Genomic DNA, 14447 nt, shown 5'->3' on the forward strand with positions numbered 1-14447 from the left:
AAGATTAGATAACTACGGTCGGCGCGGCGCACCCAGTCAACGCCAACATTCACGCGTCACGAAGAGAAGTACCTAGACTAGATAAATGATAGATTGGTTTTTCGAGCAAGGCACATCGGTATCAGAAACCAGTCACTGAACCTTTGAAAAAATAATGTGCGACGCTCAGCACTGGCGCGTGGCGCATGAGAGCTTTCGTCCAAAGCATTTCCCAGAAACGCCAATTCCCTACACTGCGGACTTTTGGGTCTCTCATACTCCCTTACCCTCTCCTACCGGCCTTGGCTCTCTCAAGCCTTTCCAGCGCCTCTCTCTCCCTGTCATCCGCGCTTGCGTCAACACTAGACTCTTTACTGCCGATGTCCTTGGCCGTGCCGCTGCCGAAGAAGGCCTCCTTCAACACGGCACTGGTCTCACCAACCTGCTCGGCCTGATGATGCCGCCGGCGCGATTCGTTCTGCCAGCTGATCTGGCCGCCATCGGCTTCGCGGTGCTTCTGAGCATTGAGCTTGGCGGCGCGGATCGAGGTGCGCGTGTAGACGAAAAGCAATCCGGCCATGGTGAAGGCGGCCATGGGCGCCATGAATGTCTGGCGAGCGGGGTCAGCAATGTGGGCGGCGCGAGAGCTGCTGTGTCGGAAAGACTGACTCGGGCATTGAAGGGGATTCCGCCGCGCGGCGGTCGCGTCGGGCGCGAGCCCTCACTAAGGCCGTCGGGTCCGCGAGGCACAGAGACTCGTCCGCCCATGTTAACTAGAATGGATGGAGGTGGTGGATATGGTGTAGAGTACTAAGGTAGCTGCGGCATGGCGTGAGAGGCGGCAAGACGTCACCGGGATCCCTGCACGCATCGAGTGGACTTAACGCTGACTAATATACAAAGGCCATTTTCGATATCCAAGAACAAAACGGACGGGGCGATTTGGAGTGCCGTGAGTGCGTGCCATCGCTCAGCTGCTATTGCGTCTTCGGAAACCCATCCTTCCGCCAGCTCCGGCTCACCAATCATCCTGCGCCGTCAGTCGATCTAGAGTTCTGGACGTTCCCATCTCCTTGCTCTGTCAGCGGCCGTGGGTTATACATAAACAACCCCGCCACCTCTCTTTCAACCCCTGCTTCTCCTCTACAAACAGCCAAACTGTCTTCCACACTTTCTTTCCGACCCTTCCTAGCGGCCCCCCAGAGGCTAGCTAAAATCCGACTTGCCCAAGTATCGCGACAGTTTTCAGTTTTTGCTCCCGCCATGGCGCCTACACCCAAGGAGTGCGACTACCTGGTCATCGGAGGAGGAAGTGGTGGTCTTGCCTCTGCGAGGAGAGCCAGTGGCATGTATGGTGCCAAAACTATTGCCATTGAGAGCAAGCGCCTGGGAGGAACTTGCGTCAACGTTGGGTAAGACGTCCGAGTCCTGCATTATCAAACCTCCTACTGATGCGCCTTAGTTGTGTGCCTAAGAAGGTGACCTGGAACGCTGCCGCGCTCGCCGAGACCTTCCACGATGCAAAGGCCTACGGATTCTCCTACGACAACCTCTCCTTCGACTGGAACACCATGAAGACGAAGCGTGACGCCTACGTCAAGCGCCTGAATGGCATTTACGAGCGAAATCTGGGTAACGACAAGGTCGAGTACATCGCCGGCCGCGCCAAGTTTGTGGACAAGAACACGGTCGAGGTCAAGATGGACGATGGCAGCGAGAAGCAGATCGTTAAGGCCAAGAACATCCTCATTGCGGTTGGCGGTCACCCTACCCTGCCCAACATTCCGGGCAAGGAATACACCATTGACAGCGATGGTTTCTTCGACATTGAGACGCAGCCTAAGAAGGCAGCTCTTGTGGGCGCGGGTTACATTGGTGTTGAGATGGCCGGCATGCTCCACGCACTGGGCACGGAGACGCATTTCTTCATTCGCGGTGACAAGGTTCTGCGTACCTTCGACCCCATGATCCAGGACACCATCACCAAGGAGTACGAGCGCCAGGGCCTCAACCTCCACAAAGTGGCTACCATCACTAAGGTCGAGGACCAGGGCAACGGCAAGAGGCGCATCACTTACGATGAGGGCGACAAGAAGGGCCTGGTTCTCGAGGACCTCGATACTGTCCTGTTTGCTATTGGCCGTGCCCCTGAAGTCGAGGACCTGGGTCTGGAGAACCTTGGTGGCATCAAGCAGAACGACAAGAAGCACATTGTCGTTGACGACTACCAGAACACCAACATCGACAACATCTACGCGCTAGGTGATGTCTGCGACAAGGGCTTCGAGTTGACCCCTGTCGCCATTGCCGCCGGCCGACGCCTCTCGGACCGCCTCTTCGGCGGCCAGAAGGACGCCCATCTCGTTTATGAGAACGTCCCGTCTGTCGTCTTCGCGCACCCCGAGGTCGGCACCATTGGCATGACGGAGCCGCAGGCGCGCGAGAAGTACGGCGATACGGTTAAGGTGTACAAGACCAGCTTCACGGCCATGTACTACGCAATGATGGAAGCAGACCAGAAGGGCCCCACTGCCTACAAGCTTGTCTGCGAGGGCCCCAACGAGCGCGTCGTCGGCCTGCACATTCTCGGTGCCGGCAGCGCGGAGATGCTGCAGGGCTTCGGTGTCGCGATCAAGATGGGCGCGACGAAGGCGGATTTCGACCGCTGCGTGGCGATACACCCGACTAGCGCTGAGGAGCTGGTCACCCTGAAATAGAGAGATATATAGAGCGCCTTTGTGATGATTTAGATGTCTCTAGGATCGCATAGATAGCGTTGCGAGTTTATTGATATCCTTCCCGAATGAAAGATATATTTTCGCATAGAGCATTCTGATGTTACACTGGACTTTGTGAACACTCTTGTGTCTGAGACTGGTGGCGAGTGGAAAAAGATTACCTGAGATAAATCTCAATACATCGAAGAATAGATATTTCTCATACCACCGAGGAACTCTTTGGGGATAACGGCCGACTCTGACTTGGACGTAAATGTCTTCAGGCGCATATAGGGATCAGACTTTGTGCTTGGGTACGAACGCCTTCTTGTACCCGCAGAGGTGGGCGTATCTATCATCATGCATAGCCAACCAGCATCTGCAGGTACAGCTGGAAGCGTAACGTCTGCAAGTGCAAACGCCTCTAGGCAGTACAACGCTTGTTCAGAGCGGCTGATGGTAAAACTAGTCGATTCTTATGCAAACTCAGCCATTGCATCACAGTGATTCTGGTAGCATAAGATAGGCGTAGTGGCACCTTTCATATGACTGCCACCACGCAGCACCATGATTCTGCATGCATAGATTGCTTCTTGATGGATGGATGAACTCGTGAACAAGCAAAGGGCGAAGGGACGGCGCCACGGGCCGGGAAGCGGGAGACCCTAGCGAGTTCAACCCACCAAATGGTCGCTTCCATCCCTGTCGCCCCTTCAAAATCCCTCCAGCACAACCCAAGGGAGTAATAATCAGCGTGCCTATGCTGGCCGTCTCACATGGTCGCCCTAAAGAGTAACCCGCTTCAGAGCGGTGTCATCGCCATCCAGATCACAGAGCTCACCACATTGCCAGCAAAAGCTCAACAGCAGGTCCTTTCAACTGTGAAGCGCATCGAGAAAAAGACATTCGCCTCAGGGGAAGTATCAGATTTCGCCGTGGAACTCAAGAAACGCAATACTCACATTCTGGTCGCGCTCGTCCAAACAGGCCAAGATGTCGAACTAATGGGTTACCTGCTTTATGTTCGGCAAAAGAGGACCACCTGGCTCCACAAGCTCTGTGTGCTCCAGGATTTCCGAAGAAAGGGGATTGCTAAAGACATGATCCAGGTCTTAGAAGCACGCCTCCGGAAAGAGGCGTGCGACGAGCTCCTGCTTTGGGTCGACGAGGAGAACCTGGGCGCCAGAGCACTTTACGCCTCCGCAGGCTTCGACGAGGTCAACCGCATCCTGGATTACTACGGACCAGGCCGCACGGGCATCAAACTGGTACTACGACTAGACTGAAGAATGTCGTTTTTTGTCATTATGATGGCTGGCTTGGGAATAATGTCAACCCGCCGCAAAGTCATCCCTTGCCGAGGCTGTCATTTTTCACGTCCCTCCTCTCTTTGCATTCCAGTCTCCCTCACCACCTCGTCCGCCTCTCAACATGTACGCAAGGGAATACGTTCGAAACGCGCCTGACGCGTTGCGGCGCGTCACAAGTCTCGAAGGCCTTGAATATGCCATCACCAGGACCGCAACCTCCAGCCACCGTTGGCTAACTAAACAAACTGGAAAAGCAAGACCAAGCGACTACGCGCTCCTCGTCCCTGTGACGATTGTCTCTTTTACTCCCCCGAGGGCTCGACTTCGCCTGCGGTCAGCAGGACGACAATCAGAACAGCATGTTACCTTTCGCTGTACTCTTCCTACTGGCCGGAGTGGCTAGCGGGACGCTTACGGTATCTTTCCCTATCAACTCTCAAGTTCCACCGGTTGCGCGCGTCTTTCAACCATTCAGTTTCCAATTCTCCGACACGACGTTCGCCTCCGCAACCGGGCCCCTCCAATATGCCTTATCTGAAAATCCTTCATGGCTTTCCCTGGACGCAGCAGATCGCAAGTTATGGGGAACCCCCAGCCCGAGCGACACTGGTTCAGTGGATTTCACTGTCATAGCGACGGACACCACGGGATCAGTTAGCATGCGATCAACTCTCCTCGTGGCCACAGATTCCCCGCCACATGTGGGCGCAAATGTCACCGAGTCTCTGTTGAAAGCGGGGAAGCTTTCGGGAACCACAACTCTAGCATTATATCCATCCACCGAATTCACTGTTGGGTTTCCAGATGACACATTCACGTCGAGTGACGGGAAAAACGTCTCTTATTATGCCACAATGAGCAATCATACTCCTTTGCCAGCCTGGGTCATCTTCAAACCAGAAGAATTATCGTTCTCCGGAACAACGCCAACCTTCAGCGCATTTCCGCAAAACTTTGAGATTCTCCTCATCGCGTCTGATGCGCCCGGCTTTGCTGGAGCGTCGCTCAAGTTCTCTATCGTCATCAGCAACCACCAATTCGTCTTTTCAGAACGCCAACAAACTGTTGACACTACCCCGGGAGAGGCAATTGAGGTCATGAACTTAAAAGGTCTACTCTCCTTAGATGACCAGAAAGTTGGCGACTCGGACTTGCAAAGCGCAACAGCCGAGGCTCCATCTTGGTTGTCTTTTGACCAAAAAACTCTGTCGATGCGGGGAACAGCGCCAAAAGATGTCCAATCAGCAGATGTCACTGTCTCCGTGACAGACAAGTTTGGAGATATAGCGAACACCACGGTGCAGTTCTCTGTTAGGCCCGAGACCACAACTGGCCAAGTCGGAACCATCGATGTTGTGCCCGGAGAACCGGTAAACTATCCTCTGAAAAGTCTGCTCCCAGACCGAACGGATTCAAAAGTGTCAGTCGACTTCGGTGATGCCGCAAAATGGTTGCAGCTAGACCAGGACACAATGACCATCCGAGGCACGATTCCTTCATCTGTGGAGCCTCAGACAATTCGAGCTAAATTTAGCATCACTGTACCCGATGGGCCCCAAAATGATCCAAAGCCATTTGATATAGTTGTGAAAAGAGCGGCTCCGGCCTCGAGCACCGTTGCTTCAAGACACCCTACGTCAACCAATTCTGCGGCTACGACGGCAGTGAAAACGACAGAGACACCCAAGAAAACAAAAAGTAAAAGCAATATCGTTGTCATTGCGGTTTCTGTAACATGTCTGGTCCTTGCCATCATCGCTTTTATCCTAGCAATCCTATGTTGCAGATACCCGAGGAAGTTCAGGTTGAGAAAAGGCTCTGACGCCTCGAAAATATCGAAACCAGACATCTCAAGGCCAATGGGTTGCAATGATTGGGAAGTGGGAGTCGGGGCACTCGAAAGTCCTCGCAATCTCGGCGGAGACCTTGAAAAGGGAGAAGGGACTTTCCAACCGCCACAGGAGCCACCACCGCAGATTCCATGTCCGTCACCACTCAAACAAGCAAGAATTGATAAACGTATCTCGGCTCTTTCAAAAAAGTTCAGACAGTCCGTGGGGAGTTCTATTGGAGATAGAGATGCAGCTGTACTAGCCAGCTTTAATCGATCTGGCGACTGGAGCCTTGAGGCTGGTGTAGCCTCGCGGACTCCTCGTATTTCTCTCAAAACAGCCAACGATGGGACACGCCCTGTTAGTACCGGGGAAGGATCGCCCAGCCGACGACAGAGCCACCGGCCTGTTACTGCCTTTCGCGACTCTACTGGCGGTCATTACCGGGACAACCGCCGCAGCAATGGAATTCCAGCGCGACAACGCTTGACCGGCCTCGGGCACGGAAGGGGTTCGTACGGATCATCATCTCGCCGCTTTTCTGCCCTGAAGTCATGCGTCCGCAATAGCTATAGCTCTTTTAGCACGATCTCGACCGGCATGCTGAGCCCAGCTCCTTCAACTTGTCTCATACCGATGACTGACTCGACTGGGAATCGCTTCTCTAACGCTGATACGATCCAGAAGAGTGTCCGCATTGTGCCCGAGTCAACTGATGGGAGCGCAGTCAAATTAGATACTCGTCCTCTAGATGAGAGACGCCAGAGCTACATCAGGCATAGGGCGCAGAACCGCAGCCCGTTCTTCGCTGCGCGAGGGTCGTCCAGTAGGTCCTCAAGCCACCGACCTTCTATTATCGGCACACTCGCCGAGTCTCTCGCCAGCGTCGAGGACAATGGTACTTCTGTATCCGGATCTGGTTCTGGTGCGAGCGAAACACGACAATATCCCGGTAGCCTGCGCCACAAAGGCGCGCGTAAGTGGCAGACTGCGCGTGCGTACTCAGAGTCTTCTTCGGTGGAGCCAATAAAGCGCTGGCGGAGGCCCGGTGAGACTGGCGGAGTATCTGGCAGCTGGAACGACCCCTACCCACGACCCGTCCCAAGTCCGAGTTTGAGAAGCAGTGAGCGCGCTGGGATGAGTGAGAGCGTTTACTCGGATACAGAAGGGTCAAATAACAACATGGACGTGAGCGGGATGAGCGCTCTCAGTTTGGGAATAGAAGAGATGGAGTTGGACGAACGGGACGAGTACGCCTACGAGAACAGAAGCGGGGAGGGTCAACATCAGCCGGCCCCCTACATGAGCCCGATACCCGAACCTCTGAAGCTGTCAAAGGAAAAGCTCTCGTCGCCTATATCAGCACAGCGAACCAGCACCCACGACTCCATGATCCTCCCGCCCCCAGTCACCCCTCCGCCTCGAGCACAACGCAACTCAACCCTGCGCATCCCAAGCGGCCGCATGGAGCGCGACTCTCTCGGCAACATTGTGCATTACCTGTCCGCAGGCGAGACACCGACGATCGAAGAGCTCAACTACGCCATCGCCATCCACAAGAGCGGCACCATGTCGCAGAGCCGGCGCTCGCAGCATGCCCGCTCGGGCTCGACGCCGCACCTGCCCCCGCCGACGCCGACGCGCCTCTCGCAGGCCAGCACTGTGCGCGCATCCCGTCTCAGCCCTTCCCGCCTATCTCGCCTCTCCTCTGCCGTCCGCCAGCAGCTCGCAGCGCAGGCCGCCGGCACCAGCGTCATCAACCGCGGACATCCACGTGCGAGCGCCCGCTTTAGCAGCAACGGTGGCGGTAGTGGTGGTGGCAGCGGTAACAACGCCTCCGCGGCGAAGCCGCCTAGCAGGACACCCCTCGCTACCATCAGCAGCAGCAACGTGAACCTGCAGAACGCGGGGCTGGGCAGCGCAGCCACGACGGGCGCGAAGCTGGTCGGGGCGCCTAAGGGGAAGCGGCCTATTAGCGTGGAGCGGACGGGTCGGTGGAGCAGCCTGCGCGGAGTGAAGGAGGGGATGCCGGCGCAGAATGAGGGGAGCCAGTCGGTGCTGGGGACGAGCCCTGTTAGAGGGAATGAGGCGTTTTTGTAGGTTGTGATGAATGTTGGGAGCGGCGATGAGTGGTTTGCTAGAGGGAGTTAGGGTGTGTGGGGAGGGCGTTGGGTAATGGGTAAGTGTGTTTGGCGTTGACTGGGATAGGGAGTTGTGGTGGTAGGTAGTAATGAGAGTGGTCCTCTGCAGGATGATGGGTGTCTTCTCGTGATTGGTGATGATTGATGTAGATGTGGGCTGGAATGCAGAAAAGCTTAAAGGAGCTGCTGACCTCATGAGTGCTAGATGGCTTTGGGAGACACTCACTTGACATGCTTTTGCCTGACCGCGGCCTTTTGAGCGCAAACCCAAATATCTTTCCAGTGCCTCTTTGCACATACAGTACATGCGCCACTCACTTAGCATACACCTCCATAGGCCCATCTTCAGTTTCTCTTCGTTCAGACCCTTTTTTTTTTTTTTTTTTTTTTTTAAAAAAAAAAAAAAAGAATCCAACAACCAGATTGAGTCTACACAACCAAACTCCGCATATGGACATGAAGAATGAAATCACACTCACAGAATTCCACAACACACACCCCCTCGAATACTTACCTACCCATCCATAGCCATCATCATTCTCACCACCACAAAACGGAAACTCACAGTCAAATAACCACCAACCCCCATCCCCACGCAACCCACTCCAACCCCCCAAACCACACCTCACGCACCCATCTACGCATACATCAATCAATTAATCCACCCATCCACGCCCAATCACACAATCAGGCCTCCCCCAATCCGCCAGCCAGCCAGCCTCATCTCACCTTACCACACCACATACCACACCCACCCTCTCCACCCTCCCATCCGCCCGTAACCCCAAACACCACTCTCCGCGCACCCAACCCACCCACTCCCCCATCTCCGAGCAGGAACCAACGCCCCCCTCACAGCACCCGAGCAGCAGCCACGCAGCGCAGCACCAGCAGCAAAACGCAAAGCCGGCACCACGCATCCCCCCAATCTCGGCCGCCGCACCGGCAAATGGCATGATCGGCGACGGAGGGGGGCGCGTTGCAAGGCGCCCCACGCGCGCGCAGCGCGCAAAGCACCACCCATAAGCACAAGCGCTCCGATCAGCAGCGCCCACGCGCGGCGTAATATCGTCGTCTGTCGGTACAACCGTGGCCCCGGTGCCCGGTGCCCAGCGTGCCGGTGAGCTGAGGCGGTCGGTAGGTGGGTGGTGAGAGAGCGTGCTCGGGTACTGTGCTGTGCTGGGCTGGGGTGGCCTCTGATTTTTGGGATTGGGGCTTGCGTCAGCTGCGGTGGGTGGGTGGGTTGCCGTTTGCTTTGGGGCCTCAATTGGGGGAAGGGGATGGTTGTGTGTGCCTGCTTGGTGGTGTCCTTTGGGAGCGGAATCAATTATACCAATAAAAACAAAATATTATTTCTTCATGCAAAAAAGCAAAAAGAATGTCTCCGCTCCCAGAATCGAACTAGGGACCTTTCGATGGCATTGAATTCCATTACAGTCGAACGTGATAAACCAACTACACCAAGCGGAGAGAATAGAAAGTGAGCTTTCTATGCTTGGATAACATTTAGTTTTGATAGTTGTGTATATATACTTCATTTTTAAAACCACGAACTAGTTATCGCCTTCCTCAACCCTCTCACGCGCCACAACGCCATCACCAACAAAACAAGCACCACGGGCCGCAGCGAAGCCCGCCGCAGGGCAACCCGTCCCGAAGCGGCACACCAACAGCGGCACCACCGCGGGCGGCGACGGCGACGACAAGCAACTAACCAACCAACCAACAAAAGAACTCTGGCACAGGCACGCAGGCAGGATCCAAGGGAACGAACGAGACAATTGACGGCCGGGGCAGCAAACGGCCGCCGTAGACCGCAACCGGCAACGGCAGGCGACAAATTGCGGCCGGGCGGCGTGCGCCGCTAGCGCTGGCAACTGGCCCCAATCCAACCTCGCGCTGCCACGATGCGCTCTTTGCCTCTGCACCGCTGCGCAGACCGGAAAAGCCCAGGCAGTAACTAGTCGTTTGCCAGTCGCTCGTCCTAGGTCCTCCTGCAGCTGCTGCAGCGGCAGTACGGTACATACAATATACGGCGGCGGCTAGTCTCGAGACATGGTGGCAGTGGGGAGGTCCAGGCCGTCATGATTAATTGCTCACCACGCCATACCGACTTGCCTAGTCAGGCAGCTGGGCTGCGCGCACCCGTGTTTGCTCTTCTGCCGTTGACGGCTTGCCACTGCTCTGCGCTCGGCATTGCCTTTTCTTTTTATTTAAATTTTTATTTTTATTTTTCATTTTTTTATTTTTCGTTTATCGCGCTTGGTTGGTGCTAATGCCCTGCTATGCTTTGCTGGCGCAGCGCGCAGGCCCGCAGACTGATTGGCCGGCTGGGGGCCAGGCGCGGGCGCGCGCCTGCGCCTGTGAGTGGTGGTGAGCTGAGCTGTGCGTTTCGTATGCACGGCCGAACGCGACCGTCTCGTCTCGCCGGCGCGGTGGGCGCTTTGCCCTGCCTGGGCTGCTTGCTGCCCTCGAGCCATGTCTATCTATCGTACGTGGGGAGCTGAGGCCGCGTTGGAGGATGTAACGCGCGCATTGGTTCCATTGGTTGGGACCGGACCGTGTGGGAATGGGGGGTTGTGCCCTTGGGGAGGAGGAGGTGGTGGAGAGGGGGTTGCTGCGTGAGCCGTTTGAGCCTGACTGTGTGACTGTCTGGCCATTGGCCCTGCTACTACGGATTGCTGCTGCTCACACGGCTCGCTGCTCTAAATGTCGAAACCTGGTGGTGGGATACCTATGGGGCACCACAGGACAACACGGCATCCAACCCATAGCTACGTACCAGGCTCTCCTCATACATCCGACACAAGCTACGGCACCTCGCTCCAACTAGCTGTGTCTTCAAACACCAAGACCCAAACATTCAAACCCCACAAACGCCACCAGACAACACCCAGTGGACCATAACCAAGCCACCACATCCACTCCACCTACCCGCACTAACCCACCCTCTACCATACCCACTGACGTCGTCCCGTCTCTCCACACATCTGCAGATACCAAGATCCAGCTAGCGCTTGCTCCCCACAAGTTCAGGTACCATCTACCCAAGCGCGCGGGCAGCACCTGACGGGACGAAATATCTCAGGGCGGAACACGACAGGCATGACGCGCCTCCCAGCCGGAGGCAGAAACCAGGCGGACCGCCACGTCGTTCGATTCGATCATATCGCACAAACGCACACAACCGCCTCACCACTAGCGAAATGAACAACATATCCAGATGTTAAAAAAGCTTGTTTTGATCTGCCCAGGCGCCTGGATGAGTTTTTCAACCACCCCCAAGTTCCCATCTTTCTACTACGTTTCTGCGGGCTTGCCCCCTCGCCGGTTCTGTCCACTCCGACTCGGTAGGATGCGAAGTTAATAAACAGACAAGAATAATGATGAAATACAGTAGCGAAAAATGAAGAGTGACGCGTAACCCGCAGAGAGGACAAGAGACTAAAACGACAAAAGCCAGCAGAGGAGCAAACAAAGAAAAAGGACCAATTGCAAAAAAATAAAAAAAAAAGAGAGAAAAAAAAACAAAAGCTTCCACTCCAAACCGAGAACCCCTGCACTACGCGCAAACGCTCCATGTATGAGACTGGGAGTGGATATAGAAGTTCCGAGTGATTAAAGTGTTGATGAGAAAAACACTACTAGTTTAGAGAAGAAAGACCCCCAGAAACACAACTTTCAAGAGAAGAGAACGCCGATGCTTGCTTTGCCCAACAAAGTGCAAAATCTCTAAACAGGTACAACAGGCGCTTTTTTTCCTTTGCTGATGATGAGTGCATAGCGTGGTTTGATGCTTCCGTCTACTCCCGTCTTTCAAACCACCTCCGCAAACCAGATCGTGCGTGTCTAGGTCTAGTGGGTGGAGGCCGACCGGAAAGAGAGAGGAGAGGCAGAAGTGTCTCCACACCACCCACGCGCTACAATACCAAGGCCGGCCGTGACAAAGTGCGGTGATGACAGAACTAGAGGAAGAAATCGTGGACACATCCAGGGTTGGGTACTAAGAGCAGCAGTATGTATGGGCGAGGAATGCCGTGCGCCACACCCGTGTTGCGCATTACACCTCCAGTATGCATATTCGGAAGAGGGAGTGATGTGAGGAACCAGATTACCGGACCCGAAAGTTGAGAAGACGCGGAAGGATTACGATGAGAAGAGGGAACAGCCAGCGGAGATAGGATAGGAGAAGCCCGGGATTGATAGCCTGAGGAGGGATGGGCGATCAATTGGGGGGGCTTACGCGTCGCCCTTCGATTTCAGAAGCCTGCCTGCAACACCACCATTCTTAACGCAATGCCCCATGACAGGAAGAGCAAGTGGCTGCCAGCCCTCACTCACCGCAGCACAGCACATTAATGATCTTCTTCCAAACGGATGGCTTCTCTTCAGCAGCCGGTTGAGGCCTCTGGCCCGCTGGCTGGGATTGTGCGTTTCCCGCCATGGGGCTCTGCGTCGTGCTCATCCTTGCGGGGAGGTTTTGTTGGCTGTTCTGGAACTGCGCCGCAGTCGAGCCCTCGGGGGCCTGGATGTCTCCAGCGCTTTTCCGCTTCATGTGTTCCGGTTGGTACTTGCCCGCGTCCGTCCGGGAAGTGTGCCTTCCTTGACCGGCTCCAGGGGCCCGAGACGCTCCCGGCTTCGGAAGCTCCTGGTCCAGGCGTCCAGGGGGCATGGGAGTCTTGGAGCCGCGGGCGTTGCCGCCGTGGATCTCGCGGGCAGACGAGTTAGGTATCGCGTTGTGGTGAAGGTGCGCCGCCGAGGAGTGTGCCTTCATGGCTTCCCAGCCCTTGCCGTTGTTGATCTTCATCCAGTCATACTCGCCGTCCTCAACCTCACCGGTGCTCTTCAGAGCCTGCGTGAACAGCTCACGCAGGTAGTCGTAGTCGGGGGTGTCCTCGAAGCCAAGGTTGCGGACATAGCTAAGGTACTTGTTGAACTCCTCTGCGACAAATGTTAGTGACGATACTAGGCCGAATTAGATAAGTGCCCTACCAGGGAAGCCCTCGCACAGCTCCTTGATGGCGGTCGTCTGCTTCTTCTCGCCAATCTTCTCGTACTTTTGCTTGTTGGTCGCAGCCTTCAATCCCTGCCAGGGCAGACCGCCGCGCAGGAAGTACATGAAGACATGTCCAAGCGCCTCCAGATCATCACGTCTCGATTGTTCGCGTCCAAGGTGGGTGTTGATACTCATGTAACGGGCCGTACCCGACAGTGACTTCCTCTCGCGGTAAGGAATGTGCTGCTTCGTCTTGGGGTCACGGTACTGCTTGGCCATGCCAAAGTCAACAACGTGGATGACATTGGAGGCCTTCGAGCCGGGGCGCCCGATCAGGAAGTTGTCAGGCTTGATGTCTCTGTAGATCAGATTCTTCTCGTGGATGGTCTGGACCCGCGACAGCTAAGCGAAGGGTTAGCGAGTGTCAATCAGTCGAGGCCTTGAAACGCCTACCATCTGCTTCGCCACCATGACAACGGTCTTGATGGTGAACCGACGGTTGCAGTGGTCAAAGAGGTCCTCCAAGCTGGGACCGAGCAGGTCGATAACCAGGATGTTGTGCAGGCCTTCTTGGCCGAAGTAGTAGACATTGGGAATGCCGGCTGCGCAAATCGTCAGTCACGGCAGATGGGAAACGGGGCAGACGAAGTATCTTGCAGTCGATCCTGCGCCGCTCGGCCAGTTCGATCCGTCCGCCAGGCTCGGGGCCGTGGGATCGGGTCGTCTTGTCGAGCAGTGCGGAGCGCACGCGGTCTTGGGATACGAAGCAACCCTTGGACACGCGCATGAGCAAGCTTGTAAGAAATGGTCGTCGACTTACGGCAGCCCACGAGGATCTTATATGTCCTGTACTCGTCCCTCAACTGGGGTGCATCGCTCTTGCGAGGTTCCTAACGAGCGGGTTAGCAGAGCTGCCTTTGATGAGGGCAGCGGGTGAGAGCCGGCCGGTGTTCGACATACGAATTTTATCGCGACCTGCTGGTTGTTGAGGAGATTGGTGCCCTCGAAGATGACACCAAAGGAGCCCTGGTTGAAATCAAGTCAGTCTACGGGCTTGCAACAATCATAATAATAATAAAAAAAAAAAGCACAACAAGGACAAGGCAGGGTCGCTCACCTCTCCTATCTTCTTGCCGACCCGGTAGTGCACGCCCACGACGTTCGAGGACGAGGAGGCCATGATTGGGGAAGGATGTGGGGGTGGGCGCAGGCGGGTGGTTGACTTTGGGGTTTGTCGCGAGAGGGCGAGGGACTCCTGAAGGGCAGCCGGGCGGTCGGGGAAGCAGTCCGACTGCACTCGAGGCTGCAGCAGGTGGGAAGGCGTCAGGCGGCGGGGGAGGAGCAAAGGAGGGAATCGATCGTGACCGTCGGACGGGTGGATGGAGCGGGAGGGTAGGGTGAGGGAGGTCCAGCGACGGAGATGGTGTGCAGAGGTGAGGCTGGAACGGAACGGAAAGCGCCAAGCTCTCGAC

General features: G+C 55.7%; 8 protein-coding genes and 1 non-coding gene across 9 annotated transcripts; 4 read left to right on the forward strand and 5 right to left on the reverse strand.

Moving 5' to 3' along the window:
- Positions 1 to 35: 35 nt before the first annotated feature.
- K452DRAFT_249372 (uncharacterized protein) lies at positions 36 to 747 on the reverse strand (the record flags this gene model as incomplete). The annotated part of the gene is made up of 2 exons (XM_033538134.1): positions 36 to 589; positions 649 to 747. The coding sequence occupies 2 exons, from the start codon at positions 745 to 747 to the stop codon at positions 263 to 265; spliced, it is 426 nt and encodes a 141-aa protein (XP_033398277.1). The 3' UTR covers positions 36 to 262.
- A 183-nt stretch (positions 748 to 930) lies between these two features.
- On the forward strand, positions 931 to 2808 carry K452DRAFT_249374 (uncharacterized protein). Its single transcript, XM_033538135.1, has 2 exons — positions 931 to 1391; positions 1442 to 2808. The coding sequence occupies exons 1-2, from the start codon at positions 1243 to 1245 to the stop codon at positions 2694 to 2696; spliced, it is 1404 nt and encodes a 467-aa protein (XP_033398278.1). The 5' UTR covers positions 931 to 1242; the 3' UTR covers positions 2697 to 2808.
- A 639-nt stretch (positions 2809 to 3447) lies between these two features.
- Positions 3448 to 3982, forward strand: K452DRAFT_332314 (uncharacterized protein; the record flags this gene model as incomplete). The annotated part of the gene is made up of 1 exon (XM_033545150.1): positions 3448 to 3982. The coding sequence occupies exon 1, from the start codon at positions 3473 to 3475 to the stop codon at positions 3980 to 3982; it is 510 nt and encodes a 169-aa protein (XP_033398279.1). The 5' UTR covers positions 3448 to 3472.
- A 383-nt stretch (positions 3983 to 4365) lies between these two features.
- On the forward strand, positions 4366 to 5604 carry K452DRAFT_270323 (uncharacterized protein; the record flags this gene model as incomplete). Its single annotated transcript, XM_033538979.1, has 1 exon — positions 4366 to 5604. A coding segment is annotated over one exon (1239 nt), but the record flags the coding sequence as incomplete, so codon positions are not given.
- A 1046-nt stretch (positions 5605 to 6650) lies between these two features.
- Positions 6651 to 8371, forward strand: K452DRAFT_286993 (uncharacterized protein). Its single transcript, XM_033540400.1, has one exon. It carries the CDS (start codon positions 7021 to 7023, stop codon positions 7936 to 7938), a length of 918 nt encoding a protein of 305 aa, XP_033398281.1. The 5' UTR covers positions 6651 to 7020; the 3' UTR covers positions 7939 to 8371.
- Positions 8348 to 9360, reverse strand: K452DRAFT_286994 (uncharacterized protein; the record flags this gene model as incomplete). Its single annotated transcript, XM_033540401.1, has 1 exon — positions 8348 to 9360. A coding segment is annotated over exon 1 (190 nt), but the record flags the coding sequence as incomplete, so codon positions are not given.
- On the reverse strand, positions 9361 to 9449 carry K452DRAFT_t77. The gene has a single exon. It is a non-coding gene; the product is annotated as a tRNA-Tyr (tRNA).
- A 659-nt stretch (positions 9450 to 10108) lies between these two features.
- Positions 10109 to 10573, reverse strand: K452DRAFT_20875 (uncharacterized protein). Its single transcript, XM_033536141.1, has one exon. It carries the CDS (start codon positions 10457 to 10459, stop codon positions 10214 to 10216), a length of 246 nt encoding a protein of 81 aa, XP_033398283.1. The 5' UTR covers positions 10460 to 10573; the 3' UTR covers positions 10109 to 10213.
- Positions 10574 to 12312: 1739 nt separating this feature from the next.
- On the reverse strand, positions 12313 to 14155 carry K452DRAFT_226963 (uncharacterized protein; the record flags this gene model as incomplete). The annotated part of the gene is made up of 6 exons (XM_033536870.1): positions 12313 to 12920; positions 12972 to 13377; positions 13429 to 13577; positions 13796 to 13865; positions 13936 to 14001; positions 14093 to 14155. The coding sequence occupies 6 exons, from the start codon at positions 14153 to 14155 to the stop codon at positions 12313 to 12315; spliced, it is 1362 nt and encodes a 453-aa protein (XP_033398284.1).
- Positions 14156 to 14447: the final 292 nt, after the last annotated feature.

The sequence above is a fragment of the Aplosporella prunicola genome (genome assembly GCF_010093885.1).
Source record: "Aplosporella prunicola CBS 121167 unplaced genomic scaffold K452scaffold_11, whole genome shotgun sequence".
Taxonomy (NCBI): Eukaryota; Fungi; Ascomycota; class Dothideomycetes; order Botryosphaeriales; family Aplosporellaceae; genus Aplosporella; species Aplosporella prunicola.